Genomic DNA, 19,306 nt, shown 5'->3' with positions numbered 1-19,306 from the left:
TGCCAGTGAGGCCACACAGGGTTATTGATGGGATTTCTTATCCAGAGGCACTAACACTTTGATTTTATATATTTTTAAACTAAATTTCCAAGCTTCATAGATCGGTGAGACAAGGTCTGGTTCTTGAAAGCAATTTTCTTTGGTCTGACCTGTTAACCTGTGCTAAGAACTGGTCTTCTCTAGCCAGGAAGCTGCCTGGCCTTAGCACCTTTCCTTGGTGGGAGGAATAACTGGGCTTGTGTGGAAAACCATTCTTCTTAAATAAAGTTTTATCTTGGCTATTTTCTTGGCAGAGAGAAATGGAAGTAAATGCCTCCTCATGTTGGCTGCTCTGTTAGAAGTTAAGGTCCCTGGTAAAGTATTTACTCTGAATGCTGAAGCAGCATTCCCAAAGCAGAATAGTCCTGTTGTGTGGCACAAACCCATTTCTCCAGCTCAACGTGCTTGGTTATTGAGAGAACTCTGTGAGTCAGGAGCTGCAAAACGCTCACTGACGTTACAGCCTGATGCTTTTTATTTAATAGTCCTTTAGTGGATGTGCTGGAGAACTCCCTTGTTCCTTCTTACCTCCTAAGTGTCTACATGCAGTTTTTGGTTTGGGGGACTTCAATTTTCATGTCTGTTAGCTTTAAAAACAGCGTACCAACTTTTTTGAGAGAGAGTGTGCTGTATGTAGAACATCTTTTCCTATGGATAGCCATGGAGTGAAGTAGGTGAATAACGTAGGATGCTGCCCATGGATTGCTTTTGCATCCTTAAGCTATTTTCTTGCAAACCTTACAGGCTATCTGAAGGAGGAGCGGAGCAGGAAATAATCCTTGTTTCCAGATGAATTGCTTGAGACTGTTTCCCCAACACACAGAAATGGGGGGATGCTCCTGCTCCTGTGGCTGCAGCATGAGCTGCATCACATGGATGGGTTCACACAGTCTGGCAGGAGACAACAGGCACAGGTTTGGAAACAGGCAACTGGGAGGAGGGAAAATAAACTGACCTCTGCTTCTGTGGACCTGACACACACAATGGGGTGACATCCTCCTTTTGGGGAGCATGGACTGTGGTCACAAGCCTTGGGTGAGGGGACGTGGGCCGCAGGGGAAGGGTATATAATGAGCCTGGTAATCCCAGTGACTAATGCTGGTTCTGCGGAGGAGCATGTGTTGGTGTTGTGCTGTCAAGCAGGAAATGTCAGGTGGATGTTTATAGATGAGTTACCTGCTCTGGGAAGGACTTTACAGTGACTCAAAATAGAGATACTTTCTGCTACAGTGAGATAAGTTGAGTTTCTGTAAAGCTTGTTCATACTCTTAGACTTTGAGCAGGTTTTCTACTGTCCTTACCCTCTTCTTTGAATTTGGATATTGCCTAGATATGACAGGTACCAAAATGCACATCATCATCAGAACAGCCAGTGTTTGATACTGGGATTTGCTGTATCTGGAACTGGCTTGCTGCATTTCTCACACCAAAGTTAATCAAATGGCTGGTAGTTCAGCATTTTCCTAGCCAAATAGCATCCATTTCTTGTGCACCTAGTTGTCTGTAATTGCAGTTTGCAAGCTATTCTTCAGTCTGCCCTTGGTAGCTGTGTATATTTTGGTATTTTTGTTTGGTTGGGCTTTTTTGGTTGTGTTTTTCTTACTTGCTTTTGTGTTAGGAAAGCAAAACCCACACATTTTGTCAATTCTGATAAACAGCCAGAGATAGGGGCAGTTACTTGCATTGTGGATATTTGCTGTTGTTGGGAAACAGGCTCTTTGTGGTGGGTTGTGTAGCTTGTTGCAGATGCAGCTGTACTGCTGGGAGTGATCTTTTTGCTACTCTACTCCAGGCAACAGGGGAAAAAAACCCCCAAGATTTCCTGAAGCAAAACGCTTTGTGTTTTTGCCCTTCAGCTTTGCTGCTGTAACTAAGCCAGCAAAGGGGGGTGAATTGTGATGAGGTGAGATATGACACGGCAAAAAAATTACAAACTGCAGCTTTTTACTGTATTTACTTTGTGGGTTTGACAGCACTTGATTTGTTTCCTGCTATAATTACCCTGCCTGTTCTAAGATTAGGGTACCAGAGTGACCCACGCCAAGGGCTCGTAGCCTGGGCAGCGCTGGTCCAGGCAGCGGCACTGCTGCTGGTGGAGCTGGGCTGTGTCCTCAAATAAAACACAACTGCGGTGGAGGAGGGGAGAGGAATTCTCACGTTCATGTTGCAGTGACAGGAGAGACTTTCCCAGCACGGCTGCCTGTTGGGCTCTGCTTCCCCAGCCACTGATTGACACGATCCGCTGGCAAAGCTCTATGGATGCATCGGGGGGGGGGGTGCTTTAAGTCATTGTCTCTTTATATTTGCAGAAGAAAGGTTTCTCAATGAAGTATGAAACTGTAATGAACCCACAAGCCTTCAGTGCTGGGTTTTTTCCCTGTTTTTAATCGATGTATCTGTTAGTGCCCTTAACATTGCAAATAGAATCGTTTCTGTCCTCCTTTGTAAGGAATGCACCAGGGTGGGGAGGATCTGGGGAATGTGTTTGTTTTGGTTCGTCAGTCTGGCTGCAGCATGGCCTCTGCTTTCTGTATACTTATTTCTCACTCACCTATACCTTAAAAACCAGAAAAAATCCAACATGTAGCAGGAGCCGCTCTGTTAGCTCGATGATTTCTTCATCCTCTGTGGTTTTTGCAAGCTGGGCCTAAGAGTTTATTACAAAACATGAACAGGGTGAAGCTCTGAGAGGTTCTGGCTGGCTCTCAGGAAGTGACTTCTCAGGGCGATGGTAGCAGGCATTAAGCCCTTCAGCTGTAACTACTCACCCTGTTGAGGAAATGTTTGTAAAACATTATAAATATATAAATAATGTTTTTCCATGTTTCGAATCTATTTGTTTCACTTTGAGCTGTCAACACTTCCGATTGTACTTGAAATACCTTGTTCTTTTAAGACATCTCTGTTTCTGACAAAAGTACCTTGTCTGTTCTTATTAGTAGCTCCATGACAGTCCCATAGTTAAAAGTGTGAAGTATATTCTCGGGGTATTTGGAGGATAAAAAGCCAGGGAAGTCCTGCTTGTATCCGAAGTGTTTGTGTTAGTCTGCAGCAACGTTTAGCTGAGATTTGCAGCAGGATCATTCAGTTCTGTTGGCGTGGCTCAGCAGAGCAGAAATCTTGTGGCAAATGTAGTTAAATCTGCCTGGTGCACACCTCATTAAATACGTGATTCATCTGATTTAGGGCTTTTAAATAACACAACCTATTTCAGGATAGGGAAATACCTCCTGTGGACACCTGTGCCTGGAAGATCTCTTGCAGGTGCTGGAGGTTTGAGGAATCGATAGGGCTCTGAGGCAGGTTTTGCTAAGCTAAGCATAGCTTACTGTCTAAGATTAGCACTTCAGGTTTAAAAATGAATGTGAAAATAACTTGAGTAATGTGTGTGTGTGTGAATACTTTGCTCAGTTTGGAGAACTAGAGAGGATGGGAGCATTTTTACGCTGTTTCAAAGGTTATTTGCAAAGGCAAGTGCTAGTTTGGTTATTCAGCCTTCAGTGATGGCAGAACCCTGATATGCTGAGTTAGCTGGTTTGGTCCCAAATATATATGTCAAGAATTATTTTGCATTTGATCTTTTGGGCTTGACCACATTCTATTCAGGGTATTTAACGGTGTCGTACGGGAGATGCAGGCAGCCAGTCGTGGCGATGGGTTCCAGGCGTTTCACTTCCTTGGGATTTCTTGGGAATTCAGAATTCTGCAGAAATACCACTTGAGCTGATGTCACAGGACACGTGATGGTGAATGAGCTACTGTCAAGCATTGAAAGAAGTTTTAAAATAGAAACTAGGTGTATAAATTGCCTTTTGGCTCCAGCTGGACCAGGGAGGAAGCACTCACTGTGCGCAGGCAACTGCTGGTTTCGTTACTCTGTGGAGTGTTTTTCTTGGTTCCTGAAGAAGTGAAACAGTTGACAAGTCTGACCAGTTTGGTTCATTAGACTGTACTGGTAGACAGTAAAAGGCAGTGTAAATGAAGATGCTAATTAATAGAGGGCAAAACCCAACTCCTCCATCCAAAACATGCAGCTCTCATGTAAGGAGGAAATGGAATTGGGAGAAGTTTCCTTTAGCTCAGTAATGATCATATGGGGTTGCACACAAATTGTATTGTAATTTCTCTCTTTATCATCAGTCATTTATCTCCTTTCCTTTGAACCTGTGTGGATTAGTTATGCTGCATGGCTAAAAGTGAGGGAAGGACTTGTAAGTGAAATAATGTTCCAGAGTTAAGGACTGGCACAGCTTTTAACTACAAGTACTGGAGACTTGGATATTGTCAATGTAAAAAAACTGTTAACATTATAGATGCCAGCAGAACAGGGATTAGAAAATAATTACATTTACAAGCTTTATTGTGTACTGGCAACTTGTTCTTTTCTCTTCTGCTGTCCTGAATTGTGTATGGCAAATGGAAACCCCTTTAAAAGTTGCTCATTACAGACTTTCTAAGTAGATATGTCTGTGAATAAATATGTTTTGCATTATATTTCACATTATCAGTGGGGGAAGAGCAGCATGCATTTAAAAGCTGTATGCTTGATGGGATTAAGCCACAATCTAATGTCAGTGTTTAAGATGCTGTAACTTGAATACTAATTTTTTCCTGTTCTGTTTCTTTTAAGCAAATGGTTATGAGCCTTAGAGTGTCTGAGCTGCAAGTACTTCTGGGTTACGCGGGGAGGAACAAGCACGGACGCAAACACGAACTCCTCACGAAAGCACTGCATTTGTTAAAGGCTGGCTGCAGTCCTGCTGTACAAATGAAAATCAAAGAACTCTATAGGCGAAGGTTCCCTCAGAAAATCATGACTCCTGCAGACTTATCCATCCCCAGCGTCCACTCGAGCTCCATGCCAGCAGCTTTGTCTCCGTCTACCATTCCACAGCTCAGTTACGATGGCCACCCTGCCACCTCACCATTGCTTCCCGTGTCACTTCTGGGACCTAAACATGAACTGGAACTCCCCCATCTCACATCTGCGCTCCACCCTGTCCACCCCGACATAAAACTTCAGAAACTACCTTTTTATGACTTGTTGGATGAGCTGATAAAACCTACCAGCCTAGGTAAGGTTGCAAATGTTGTAATAAGATCTCAAGTCTTTATTTTTTTAACTAGTAAGGGATGGATTCGGCTGCTAATGCAGTAACTGGTTAAATATTGCATCACGCCAGTGTTTAGAGAATTGCTATTTTTGGTAACTTTTGGAACAGATTGTTCTACATGGAGAGACATCTTACGTAACACTCATTAGTTGCTTTAGCTGAGCCACTAAATATGGTTCAAAGATCCGTTATGTTTAAGGGGTGAGTTTGGCAAGAAACAAACTAACCCCTACAAAACACAAAAACCCTGTCTGCTTTCAGGAGTTCTTATAAACCATACGCTTTAATTGTTGAAAAACCAAACAAAAATACTCCCAAATTCATCAAACCCACAGAATCTTCTCATTTGTGCTGGGGAAGAATCTGCGAGGCTGAATATTCACTGTGATCCATTGCAGCCCAAATGCCTGAGTTCAGGAAGACTTGTGGTTCTTTTGCCATTGTGGCTACTTTTCTTTAAACTGTCATTTGTATTAAGGTCTAAATCACTTGTGTGGCTGCTGAGAATAATCTGATGCTTACAGAGCATTATATAACTATGTGTGATTTCTTTCTGGCACTGACTTCACGTAGCACTTAACAACGTGGTTAACTTTTAATACCCTTAAAAACGGCTTCCATACAATAGTCCTGTTGGTTTCTGGAGGGGCTGCTTGCGTGTTGGAACCTTCTGCTGTCTTGAAACCCTGGAAGAGATTCACAGTGAGAATAGCTGGTGGGAGGAAGAGCTTTGTGAGAGTAGATCCAGGGAGATGGTGGGTGAGTGGAAAAAAATGTCCTTTGCAGAAGAAATCCCTTGTAAACAAAAATGAGCAGGTACTTCACACTCACAGTCTGAACAGCTCCAGGGTGTAGGAGGCCTGATACGTGTGTGGTGATGGTGGTCTGCAGATTTCTGATATGCACAGTTGTTTATGTATTTTTGTGTGTTTTAGCTGCTACAACTGAAACATTGAGGGGGAAAAACAGATAGTTTTTGATAATCTCATCTTCTGATTCAGGTATTCTTTTAAGAGCTATACTGACTCTGGTTAGCTTTAATCTAAAGCTTAATTGATCAGTAAGCATTCCGGGCAATGCTGGTTTGTAAGGATAATGAGGTACTCAGTATGTGTTTCATCACTTTTACATTATAAATCCTTAAAAATAAAGCTATAATTTCACTAAGACATTCCAATGCAGGAATTATGGTATGTATTTGTTCCTAGATGTGGTGAGAACACTTTGCTGCCAGCTTCATGTCTAACAAACCAGCCCCAAATTGAAGAGATCATGATTCACTCTCTGTCATGTCTTATTGCTTGAGGAGTTTATATACAATAGGATATTTTTTCCCCTTTGTGGACTCTGAGTGTCAGAGTAAGAAAATGGAAGTGGTTAAAACTCCAACCAGATGCCTTTTTAAGCAATCTCTGTGATCTCAGTTAACTGAAGGGTATGTTGGAGTTTTTGTTTTGCATGTGAATCTGTCTGTAGATGTAGAATCCTAGAATGGTTTGGGTTGAAGGGACCTTAAAGCTCATCCAGTTCCAACCCCTGCCACGGGCAGGGACACCTTCCACTAGAGCAGGTTGCTCCAAGCCCCTGTGTCCAACCTGGCCTTGAACACTGCCAGGGATGGGGCAGCCACAGCTTCTCTGGGCACCCTGTGCCAGCGCCTCAGCACCCTCACAGGGAAGAGCTTCTGCCTCAGAGCTCATCTCAATCTCCCCTCTGGCAGGTTAAAGCCATTCCCCTTGGTCTGTCCCTACAGGCCCTTGTCCAAAGCCCCTCTCCAGGTTTCCTGTAGCCCCTTTAGGCACAGGAGCTGCTCTAAGGTCTCCCCTTCAGGAGCCTTCTCTTCTCCAGGCTGCCCCAGCCCAGCTCTCTCAGCCTGGCTCCAGAGCAGAGCTGCTCCAGCCCTCGCAGCAACTCTGTGGCCTCCTCTGGACTCACTCCAGCAGCTCCACGTCCCTCTTGTGCTGCTGCCCCAGAGCTGGATCAGGACTGCAGGGGGGGTCTCCCCAGAGCGCAGCAGAGGGGGAGAATCCCCTCCCTTGACCTGCTGCTCACACTCTGGAGGTGCAGCCCAGCACATGGAGGGGTTCTGGGCTCAAATGCACACTGAAGCTGGGTCATGGTGAACTTCTCATCTACCAACACCCCCAGGTCCTTCTCCTCAGGGCTGCTCCTAATCCATTGTCTGCTCAGCTGTGTTTGTGCTGGGGGTTGTCCTGACCCAGGTGCAGGACCTTGTACTTGGCCTTGTGGAATGATTGGTTTTCCTTTTGTTTTGGAAAGTAATGTTGCTACAGATTGTAAAATTGCTAACTGTAAATGTCATGAAGGCATTTTAGAGTAATAAATACATATATGGTAATGAAAAACCCTGTTGGATTCATAACCAGTGATATGCAGCTTTGTACACTTTCGAAACAACTGGGAGCAATGGTGCATACAGCATAGCAGCTTAAATGCAAGTATGGAGCAGTCTTGTGTTCATTTTCTCCATTTAAACAGTTACTCACACTCTAAGTAACAAGGCTTTAAATGATTTGTTGAATATCTACGCCAATGGTTTGGGCATCCTTCTCACTGCTGCAAACAATATGGGTTTGTTTCCTCAAATGTCAAATTTCTGTGCTCCCTGGCTTTGTTTTCAGATGGCAGATACATATTACAAACACTCAGACCTCCTTGGCCAGCGTTTCAGCATCTCCTGCTTGCATTTTCCCATCGGATTCCTCAGGTAGTAGGGATAAGAAACTTCTGAATTGACTGTTTCCCTCCACCACAGGAGCAATCCGATGACCTGATAGTCATCGTGTGGCACATCTTTGGATGCGATTCTCCCTGGTCCTTCCGAGTCAAGGTGGAATTGCTTGGAAGGTTTGCTGCAGTAGTCTTCTGTCCCATTGAGAAGGGGTTATTAATTTGAAAAGCAATGATTTGGCAAAGCCTCAGGGAAAGGAGTTGCACAGCAGGGCATTTGAACATGCATTCTGTACCCAGATAGTTCACGTAGGTGGGTAATACACAAGCTAATGTGAATAACAGATAAGGAAATTAAACCAGCTAACTATTATTTTTAATGTCAAGAACAAAAGGAGGAAATGGATGTTACCTTCTTACACTTGCTTCCTCAGAATGTAGCTCTGAACTGTGATTAAAATCGACGTGCTGGATTCATGGCAAGGGGGAAGCGCAGTGCTGTATCCATCTGCGCCCTCCTCACCACCAGCCTCTGAGGAGCTTTACTTCAATGTGGCTGGCTGAAGCATAAGCGACAAGGGAACGTTAGAAGGCTCTTGGCTAACTTGTATAACTTTGTCTGTCTTACAGCAGCCCGTACAACTTGCAGCAGTGAGTAGGAAGCTTTCAGAAGAGCAGACTTGCCCAGCTAGTTGAACTCGTAAACGCAGCCTGTGCTACCTCAACCTGCTCTTGTTTGAAGAACTGAAAATAGCAGCTGGGCCCTGCTGGCGGTGGGACTCTTCTCCTGCTGTTACTCTGCTCACATTGCAGAGTCTCTTGCTTCCTTCCGAGTGTTTCAAGTGCAGGACTCCTGCATAGCTCTTGCAGAGTCGTGTGGCTAATACTGACAATTGTGGTTCTGCCGGTTGTGCTGCTGGGGAATGACAGAGTTTTCTTTACTCCCAAGGACTCTGTCAGTGGGTTTATTTATCTGAGACAGGAGATATCTGTCCATGTTCAGTAGAGCTGTGAATTTGATCCATATTTTATTAGTCATCCTCATTGCAAAATTGAGAAAGCATCTCTATTGGATGTTTTTGTGTAGAAGCCAGCTGGGAAAGCTCTGTATCCTGAAATGTATGTTGGTGGGTGAGTCTGCACTGAGATTTTGCAGTGTTAGTGAGAAGTCTGAGCTCTCTGCCCCATGGTTAACCACGATTTGAAGTGACAGGACAAGGGGAATGGCTTTAAACTGCCAGAGGGGAGATTGAGATGAGCTCTGAGGCAGAAGCTGTTCCCTGTGAGGGTGCTGAGGCGCTGGCACAGGGTGCCCAGAGAAGCTGTGGCTGCCCCATCCCTGGCAGTGTTCAAGGCCAGGTTGGACACAGGGGCTTGGAGCAACCTGCTCTAGTGGAAGGTGTCCCTGCCCGTGGCAGGGGGTTGGAACTGGATGAGGTTTAAGGTCCCTTCCAACCCCAACCAGTCCATGGTTCTATGACGATTGTCTTTTTTGGAGGAAAAGCTATCCAGTTGGCCTTGATGGAATGTATGAAAGTTGCCTTATTACTGTGACTCCTCTGTTGTTTTTTGACTAGGACCTCCTTAAATAGGAGAATTTTGGTTGTTAGTTTCTTAACAAAGCTGCAGTTTCACTTAATTTTCCCTTTTTTTCAGCCCTCCATGCACAGACACTGCTGTTTGGTTGCTTTTTAAGCATGGGGCCAATTTTCTAAGAGTAATGTGTACCACACAGATAAGATCTTTTGTGTGGTGAAATGTGTTTGCTGTGAGATGAGTAACGAGTACCAAAATTTTGCCAAATGAATATGGAAGAGACATTAGTTAAACATGTTAAAAATACTTCTTGTTACAGCACATGTCATTCCTAATTGCTTTAGCTGTGTAGTTGTTTCAAAAACCATTTTAACTAGGTTATGGGTCTTTACTTACCTGTAAGGGGAAATTAACCTTTTCAGTTTAAAGGATTAAAGAGGCTGTGGGCTATGCTGCTCTTCTAAAAGCTGTCCAAATGGCATATGCATGATCATCATAGAATTTATTTGCTGTGCTTCAGGCTTAAGTGATATGGAAAACAACATTGAAACTCGCATCTGAGCCATCGAAATTGGGATTTTTTTAACTCTATCCCAGCCGAAACCAGGACAAATCCTCAGCCTCCTGGCAGGAGGAGGCCAAACATCAGGTGTTTTGGAGAGGCACAGTATTACTTTTATAGAAAGCATGCTGCCAGACTGGCTCCATCAGGTGAAAGGAGCATCTGATGGCTCTTCTGAGGCTTGTATTGATTTGGTTAGGTCTTAGTTTAATTTCTTAATCTTAACAGGATTTCAAGAAGCAGAATTTTACCCCCGGTGCCCGCCCTCAAGAATTAAGTGCTTAAAACCAGTGTTTGTGCTTCTGACTTGCCTTTACCTTGAGAGTCTTTTTGACTGTGATTGATCATGGCTACTTGGACGTGCTGCCTTCTTGAAGACAGCTCTTGCAAGTGATCTGCCTGAAATCTTTAGGGTGACTGTAGTTCAAGGTGCAGCTGTTGAACAATTAAACAATTCACTTAGAAATCTAGGTTGGAAACTAGAAGGGTTTTGTTTGGCAAGTGCTTCTCCCTTCCATATATCAACAGGCTGATCTGTTGCTCTGTGCAATCAGTATCACGGTTTAGATGAAAGTCACGCTTTTACTGTCTTCTGTGTTTATTATTTTTCTAAATGTACTTTGTGGGAGGAAGTTCAACAAAACACTAGATTCTCAATGTGGGCTTGAGCTTTCTGACTTCCGGCCCTACAGCTTCTAATTGTGCAAGAAGCAGCTGAAATATTAGCTCTGTCTTGTTCATGTGCTGCAGCTCAACTAGAATTACAGTGCACTTAAGTTTCTTTATTTTGGCTTCAACTTGTATTTGCATGTGGTATGCCTCAAGTTCATGTATAGGGAATCTTTCCATAGTCTAGAGTCTGTTTCTTTTGAGAGAGCTTTAACCAACTGGGTAGCTCTTGTGCTGCAAGGAGAGGAGTATAATTTATTATTGCTTTCTTTAGCTGATTGCTCAATCTCCTCATGCGTAGAACTGAGATCACCCAAATTCCAGGACCTTACAGGATATAGATGTTTTCAGACACCGCTGCTCTGAGGTGAATGGATCCAGGAAGCCACTTTGCTTTCCATGATCAAATTAGGGTATCTTTTTGATAACTGATACTTTGATAAGGAGTTGGGCTCAGTGATTCTTGTGGGTCCCTTCCAACTCAGGGTATTCTGTGATTCTAATTAAAGCTTTTAGTAGAAGGAATTACAGCAAACCACGTGGTTGACTCAAAGCATGTGAGTAATCCGTAATAATCAGTGAACCAACCTAAGCTTGGCATGGTGTCCCCTGTGGAGTGCTTGGAGAGCTTGAGGCCTAGCAGTGGTGCCCACATACTGTGAGAGAGGAAGCTCTGCTATGGCAATATGTATTTTTACAACCAAGATGTTGAGATCATTTAGTAATTGTTGGAAATGCTGCTGGGACTTGGAAGTCTTCAGTAGCTTGGAGTCTTTTAGAGATACTTTTATCTCCCTTTATGATGGCTTTTAGATAAAGATTGATACGGGGTGCGCTAAGCCTGGCAGAGAGCTTACTAGGGACTCTGTTATCTAACCATGAACTTTAAACTTATTTTTTCACCCTTCCTGTTAGCCTTATAAAACTTGCTACTTTCTTGTTGAGAGTAAAAACATGCTAGAAGCAGAGACCCTGTGTAAGGACGTGGCAGTGCCAGCTCTTAGTACCACTCATGTGAAGTGTTTTAACTGCTGCCGGTGCTCTTAGGAAGAGAAGCTAAAATTTTCAAGCCTGAATGGCAGCAGTTATGTTCCGAGACATATATTTAGGTGCATAAAGAGGTGAAGTGACTTGAGTACGGAGAATCCAGTGATGTTCCTTCCTTCTGGCAAAATGGTGGAACAGATGTGCTGGAGTAGGTGGATATATACTCAGAGGTAGGTTGGGAGGACAGAGTGTTCTTGCATGGAAGGTCAACATGAAGTTGTCCCTTAATGCTTACTGAAGGTCTTCAGAAATCCTCATTGCTCAGAAATGCTCTTACCCATGACTGATCAAAAAAAATAATCCAAACCTAAATGCCTGTCCAATTGCACGGAGTTTCCAGCTGATCTATTCTGTTTATACAGGGGATCATAAAGAGTTTTAAAATATGTAATATTTATGAATTAATTGTAGCCCTTGGAGTATTTCCAGGCTATTTTCATATATATATTTAGGCACTATTTCAAATAAGCTCCTTCACGTCTCTTTTCTTCCAGCCTTTCCCACCCCCAGTTTAGCTCTGCCTGTTCCGAGTATTAACTGTTAACACTGAAGTTGAACAAAACCCAAAAAAGATCTCAAGTGATAAATGCAGCAGACTGACCAGAACCTGAGTTCCGTTTTTCGTCTCTTTTAAGGTGAAGAATGTGGCACTGTCACTTCACAGCGATGCAGTGTGAGTGTAGCGCAGTGTAACCCATGGAAGTGGGTTAAGAGCTAGTTGCTGCTGTCAAGAAAAAGAATGATCTGTGTGTTTACTACAATGCTTCCTTCAAGTAGTTTTGAAGTGGTTTGATATAAGTCATGCAATATCCATTGTGGTAAATGATTGAAATGAAGTGAAATGGCCTAGGTGTCACAGAGGGCGAGTGATGAAACAGAAATGGGGATTTGGGATCTCTCTTGGTGCTGGATGTGAGCTCGGTGGCACTGAGCTCCCGAAGCCCACCGCTTCTGCAGGCCCTCCTGTGAGATGGTCAGAGTGTAGAGTCCAGCTTTGGCCTGGTCTGACGGGCCTTTAGCCATTAGCAAGAGGCTTTTCCTGTCTTCCAGGGGGGCTCCGAGGAGGGACTGACCTGATACTGCCCACTGCAAGTGCATTTAATGGGTAGCAGGCCATTGGGGTACGGTGGGTAGTAGTTTCAAAGGTACCGCTGCTTGGTTGCAGAAGATGGCAGGAGCTTGGTGCTCAGAGGTTGTGGTTAATAGAAAGGAAGTGTTTATGTATAAGCACCTGCGTTACCCAGGAACTTCATACGTTGTGGTGGCTTTAAAAGGGCTGATGATGCATCCTGGGATGTTTAGATCCCCCATTAAGGTGTATCCTCTCATTTCCCCTCCATCTCGCTGCTTGATTTCTGCTTCTGTACAGTTATTACAACATACTGGACACAGGCAGTTGATCTCATCTCCAAAAGCAGTTGTATAAATGAACCTTGTTCAGGATAGATGCAAGAGATTTTGAACAAACTACATTATGAGGAGCTAGGTGTGTGTGTTATTGTGTTATGGATTTCCTGGCTTCTGCTGCAATTGGACATAATTCAAAGCCTGTCTGAATTTTACCTTTTCAAAAGGTAAACATTTTCTGTGCCTTAATCTAAATGCAGTAATTTTGGTCTAGCTTGGAGGCAATGTGTTAAATTTTCAGCAGTGCTATTTGAAAGAGGACTGAACATAAATTGATACAATGCCTTCTGTTGTTTAAGAGAAAAAGCAGGATGTCTGTGCTGCAGCAACGTGAGGTATCTTTCCTATCTGGGGAAGACAAGCAGAGTTATTGATGTGTTGGGCTGAAAACTTCTACAATGCTTAGGTTTTTCTGGCTAATTTTTGGCAAATTTAACTTATCAAATTATGTTCTGTATTAGGTTAGTGAATAACCAGTTAGACATCTCCTGTTTATCTTACAGCATGGAGCAAAAATCTGCTATAGCCCTGATACTTAACGTAACTATTTTTGCCTTCGGAAATAAACATGCTATTATTGGAAATCATTGGTAATAGGCCAGTTCAATGATAGTTTTTCTCATGGCCTGAACTTAGGTAATTACTGCCATGTAAAGTGCAAGTTTAATTTTAGTCCAAGTATCTTTCTGTATTAGAAGGTAATTTTTTTATTCCCTTCACTATTCAATAAGGTGCACTTGGTGATGATAGATGGAAAAGATTATATTGTATGTTGGCAGGATGGTAGGATGGTGGTCAGCTGCAGTTGCATTTGGAAGCATCACCACCTTGATGACGTGATAATATCAGATTCATTAAAGATTTGAAGGTATCTGTTGTTGAATGGAAACTTTAGAGAGGGGCTTTTTCTCAAGGCAGCAAGAGGTATTTTACCGCAGAAAGATTGTGTGGCTATTTTTAGCCCTGGGTACTGGTGAGGTGGAACAGAATATTTTTAGAGCTGTAGAAAATGCAGCCACTCAAGCTGGGCTCTTTTTTCACTCCAGCTCTGTAGGGTTTTTCCAAAATAAAGAAGAAAATTGGTAGGAAATGGTGTTTTTTCTTTCCCCCCCCGCATCATTATTGCTTAAATTCATTGTCTGTATACTCACATATGTATAGAATTCATATACACATTCATATAGAATTTTAAGTGCTTAGGTCCAGCGAATGCTACTGTCATGTATTAAAATAGGTTTTGCTGAAATTTGGAAAATTCATTACTCATGTGCAATGTCTTAGCAAAATACACAACCAGCACAGCATAATTGGGCCACTTTCGCTTAATGTATACCAATCCCATATGCTGTTTGGATCATCGCTTGAGTGAGGTAAGCATGGAATAATTCAGGAAACCGTGGTGATAGTGAGTTGGTAGAAAGGATAGCTGTGAAGAAGAAACTGCTCTGTAATGTTTCTGCAACGTTTTAGGCTTTTTAGAGTGTGTTGTCCTAATGTTGGGGACCTGCAAGACAACAGACCCGAGCTTGTGCTGGTCCTTAATGAGTGTATGTACATGTTTACAAGGAAATGTGGATTTTATTCGTTGCCTTTCCTGGATTTAAGCTGGATGAATGAAGAAAGAGCAAATACTCCCCTTTGCCCACCCCGCTCCAGCACCCCCTCAAAACTGGTGTGATTCTGGTAAGATGAGAAGTGGATTTTATACGCCTTGTCTGAAACTCTCCTTGTTGACACGCATTTAATTACCCAGGTCTGCTTGAAAAGCTTTTTATTATACTTTCAAAACCTGCCCTTTCAGATTTCTGAATTATTCAGGCAGGTTTTTAGCAGCCAGGTAAAGTGATGCTTGTGATTTGTGGCATTTATTCTTCAATTACTCTGTACTGGTTCTTTATATGTAAATTAAAAAAGTCTATTAGACATTTATGCACCATACCTCCTTTTTGAGGTTGCAAAGGAGACGTGGCCTGTGAACCACTCCTGACTAACCCTCCAAGCTCTGTACCATTCACAGAGTGCTAAAGAAGAGGTTATAAAACTTAATAATTCATAGATACAAAAAAAGCCTCAAACCCAACCCCCCAAACCCATTCCTGGCAACTTTAAGAAGATTCATATTAACTCTCTTCTCCTGGCTAGATTCCAGCTTTATTAGATTAGAAATTCTATTTTAATCCACGCAGTTTTCAACTGGAGATCTATTTTTGCCTTTCTTTTGTTAAATAATAATAGTTGTTTGCAGGGCGTTGGTTGCCATCAGAATGATTTTCTTGTAGAAAACTCTGTACTTGCGTATTTCTGGTTTTAATCATACTCCAGAACTTTGAAAGTAGATGATGTGCTTGACTTGCCAGGATCTGTTTGGCGGTGTTAAACACAGCAGATACGCCAGATGAACTAATAGAAATCTGTTAGCTTTTCTACACTCTCGAATTCCAGATTTCCAGTGTCTCTTCCTTAGGAAATCTGAAGTCCTTAGAAGTAGAGGAGTTTGTGTAGTCATAGATAAGCTTAGTATTTAATAGTGAAGCTGCTAAATTACCTCTGTTTAATGTGTTTTGTTGGAATTTCTGTGCATTGTTTGTAGGATAAGTAGATCTAAGAAGAATAGATACGGGTATGAAAAGATTGAGCAAAAACATATGGGAGTGGATTAGAGAAAACCACAAAGGAAAAACATATTTCATCTCCCTTCTAGAGGATGCTTTTGGCTTTGTTTGTGCCCTTCCTCCTAGGCAAGCCTCAGAGGCACAAACAAGGTCTTCCTCCCTAACCTGCCTCTTTTGTGTCGCCCATGGTCCCCATGACAAACCCCTTCACAGCCTTGGTTTTAGCATGTGAGGCAGCACAGTCAACAGGCAGTTGGTTTTCAAGTGTGGCAAAAGAGTCTTTATGAAGCTGTTGACTTTTCCTTGCCATATTTAACTGAATTAACTCCCCATGCTTTTGCAACGGGAAGTGTATTTTGCCCTCCCTTCCTTTTGGCAACCTGGCTTTCAACACTGTTATGGAGTGGGTTCCCTGCCACGGGTGGTGGGAGGACGTCCCGGTGTGTTGGTGGTAGAGTGGGCAATAGTGGGATTCAACTGAGAGCTGGAAAATGGAAATAATGCTTTTAACCACCACGGCCCTTGTAAAACTTAACTGTGCTTTCCAGTGTGATAGCCTAGTATTTTCACTGTCATTCCTGGCCTCTTTTACAAGTCGTTTTGTGTCTGTGTTAAACTGATTCTGTTTGTTGTTTGTATAGTTTGTTCTTGCCAGTTCTTAATATTGTGCCGAATGTAAAGATTAAAATTATATCTTTATAATGGTCTGAAATGTGCCTGTTCCCAAAGGTTAGACTTACATGTGGTAGCACACACTGAACTGGGCAACCGGTGACTAAATTTGCTTTTTCTGGTTGGTAGCTACACGTCCAGGGGTTATAGCTGTATCCTAAAACTAATTGAAGAATCTGACCATAGTTTAGAGTAAGGTAACTTCTTGTCTGTCTTCCTCTGTCTGTACTGCTCGATCTGTCAAGAGTTTTGAAATATTTTGATTGGCTTTTGGATCATCTTTTCCTAATTAACGAGTTGTTTCTTCCTTCTTTGCAATTTGGCCATGCTCCCGTGGTAATCACAATGATTGCTTGTACACAAAAGCAATGTATTGGAAACATGGCATGTGTATATTAATGCTGATTTACAGCTAAGAAAACATCAAGCAGCATGTGATGAACATCTCCAATCACTGGGGACCATTGATCTATCAGCTTATAGACTTTGACTTAGAGTTATTAAGATGAGTGCATACGAAGAGAAGGGGTACTGGAGAGGGGCTTTTTACAAAGGCATGTAGTGATAGGACAAGGGGGAATAGTTTTAAACTGGAAGAGCGTAGATTTGGATTAGACATTAAGAAGCAGCTCTTCCCTGTGAGGGTGCTGAGGCGCTGGCACAGGGTGCCCAGAGAAGCTGTGGCTGCCCCATCCCTGGCAGTGTTCAAGGCCAGGTTGGACACAGGGGCTTGGAGCAACCTGCTCTAGTGGAAGGTGTCCCTGCCTGTGGCAGGGGGATGGAGCTGGGTGAGCTTTGAGGTCCCTTCCAACACAAACCAGTCTGGGATTCTATGAAGTTAGTAGCCAGGGTAAGAACAAATGTTGGAGGCCTGCTTGTTCTTAGTCTAAACTGGCAGTGTTAAAACCAACCAGCCTCCCCGAACTCCAACACCTCCCTCCTCACCTTTCTCATTTTAGGTGGAATCTAGTTCAGAGCAATTTTGTTAACTGCCATGTGCACAATGCAGTTCCTGGTAATGCTTATGTTTCTCGGGTATTTTAATGGCTATGAGTTCAAAGTGGCTATTTCTTTTGAAAAAATTTGGATTCAAGCAGAGGCTATTTGCTGCCTTATAAATGTGCTACAACCACAGCTCCTGAAGAAAACAGGAATTACAAAGCTCCCATGTCAGCACTGAAGAATGTGCTTTTGAATTTTCTGCCATTTTAATGTATAAATCATGCAAAAGCATGATGAAACTGAATCTAGAGGTTCGACCCCCACTTTTCAAGATCACACAGCACTGTATAACAAAAACACATCTTGCATTAATACCAGCCAGTAACAAACAGAGGAAAACTCCAGTCGTGCCAGTCATCCCGCTGTGTTTCTGTGATGGCAGCTCTGCCAGTTTTCGTGCTGTTTGTTGCCTCTATCACCTGCTTGATTCTTTAAATTGGGGATGCTGCAAAACCAAGGCAAGCAAAAAGATGAGCAGTTGAAAGATTGCTTGGGAAATGTGGGTTTAGGCCTTTTTTTTGGTAACTATTGTTTAACATCTTTGGATAATTGTTTTAAATGAAAGTAAATGTTCAGCAGCTTTGTCCTTTAATTAAAAGTGTTGGAGTTCACAACAGAAGTTCACAAAGACCTTCCAGAACATTTCTAATAAAGCCAAAGCTGTCAATTTCCAGGGTAAAGAAACAATACATGGGAGGAGAATATACCCAGCAGATTAAGGCCACATTTAACCCTGTAAAAATCTGAAATAATAACTTCAATTCATTCAGTTCTCTGGTCTGCAGTGCATTGACTTTGCTAATTCTTTTGTTGAGTACAGTATATAGTTCTGATCCTTCCATTTATAACTAAAAATAAGTACAAAATGGTATTGAAGACAAATATTGTTACAGATTTTCATTGTTAATTGTATACATTGTGTTTATATTTCCTGCAAATCCCTGCACTGTGATACCACGAGTGGCTGTTGTCTGAGGCTCAGCGTGGTTCTCACTTGAAGAAATGGAGTTGAAAATGTATTAAAGTAAAAATAGATGCAGGATACTGTAGCCGTGAGCATCTGACTGAACATTAACATGAGGCTGCACCTCAGCCCGGATGCTGCTTTGGACATTACGGTACAACTTATTATTGGGGAAAGAGGAAATATATGCATGTAAAATATAAAAATTTATATAATTTAAGGCTTCTAAAAAGATTTACCATTCCTGGTATTTTCAGAGGTTGCTGTTTGATCTGTATTATTCCTCTACTCATCTGGCTTTTGAGCAACTGATAATGAACTGCGTGTGGTTGTTGCATATAGTGTAAGAAAATTTACAGGTCTCGAAGCATTGTCATACGAGAAAGATACAAATGTAATTTGGTGAGATTGCTGCTGTTAATATTTATATGAAGTCAATGTCTGTTCTATTGTTGGTTCCAACCTACCACATGCTGTTTTTAACAAAGTCTCTGAAGTATCACCCCGAAGTAGTCACTCATCTGTCACTCAGGGATGAGTCAGGAAGTGTATTATAGTAAAACAAAAAATGATGAATTTATCCAGTGTTTAATACACAATATAGTTATTCATAACCTTATAACATTATTGGGAATAATGAAATGGAATGGCAAGCTTCTTGCAGCTTTACCACATGTGTTGATGAACATGGTGCACTGTTCTCTGGAGAGATGCTTCTTCCTTTAAATGTGATTTTGTTTTTCCGAAAAGCCATTTTCATTGCCACTGTGTGTGGTTCTGTGCTGCAGTGGTGCCTGCAGCCCTGGGGAAGGGATGTGATTTAGATACAAGCACTATTTGGGAGATATCTAATGTTACTTTGATTTTCAGCAGGTGCTTGGTGTGTTATGGAGCACTATGGCACAGAGCTGAAGGACTCTAAAACCAGATTTCATGCTTGTGTATCTCATGAGTTGTTTGCATGTTTAATATTTGGTGCATTTAACTCCAT

General features: G+C 42.4%; 1 protein-coding gene across 3 annotated transcripts in view; it reads left to right on the top strand.

Annotated features, from left to right (window-relative positions):
• The window catches only part of PIAS1 (protein inhibitor of activated STAT 1), a 62,405-nt gene that overhangs the window by 20,808 nt on the left and 22,291 nt on the right, over positions 1 to 19,306 (top strand). For 2 of the 3 annotated variants that reach the window (XM_030497371.1, XM_030497370.1), the window contains exon 2: positions 4,670 to 5,114. The exons of the other annotated variant lie outside the window; for it this stretch is intronic. In XM_030497371.1, the coding sequence (XP_030353231.1) occupies positions 4,670 to 5,114 (445 nt within the window). The remainder of the gene's footprint in view (positions 1 to 4,669; positions 5,115 to 19,306) is intronic. 3 annotated transcript variants of the gene reach the window in all.

The sequence above is a fragment of the Strigops habroptila genome, chromosome 9 (genome assembly GCF_004027225.2).
Source record: "Strigops habroptila isolate Jane chromosome 9, bStrHab1.2.pri, whole genome shotgun sequence".
In the NCBI taxonomy this organism is placed as follows: Eukaryota; Metazoa; Chordata; class Aves; order Psittaciformes; family Psittacidae; genus Strigops; species Strigops habroptila.
This window is presented reverse-complemented; position numbering and strand designations above follow the sequence as displayed.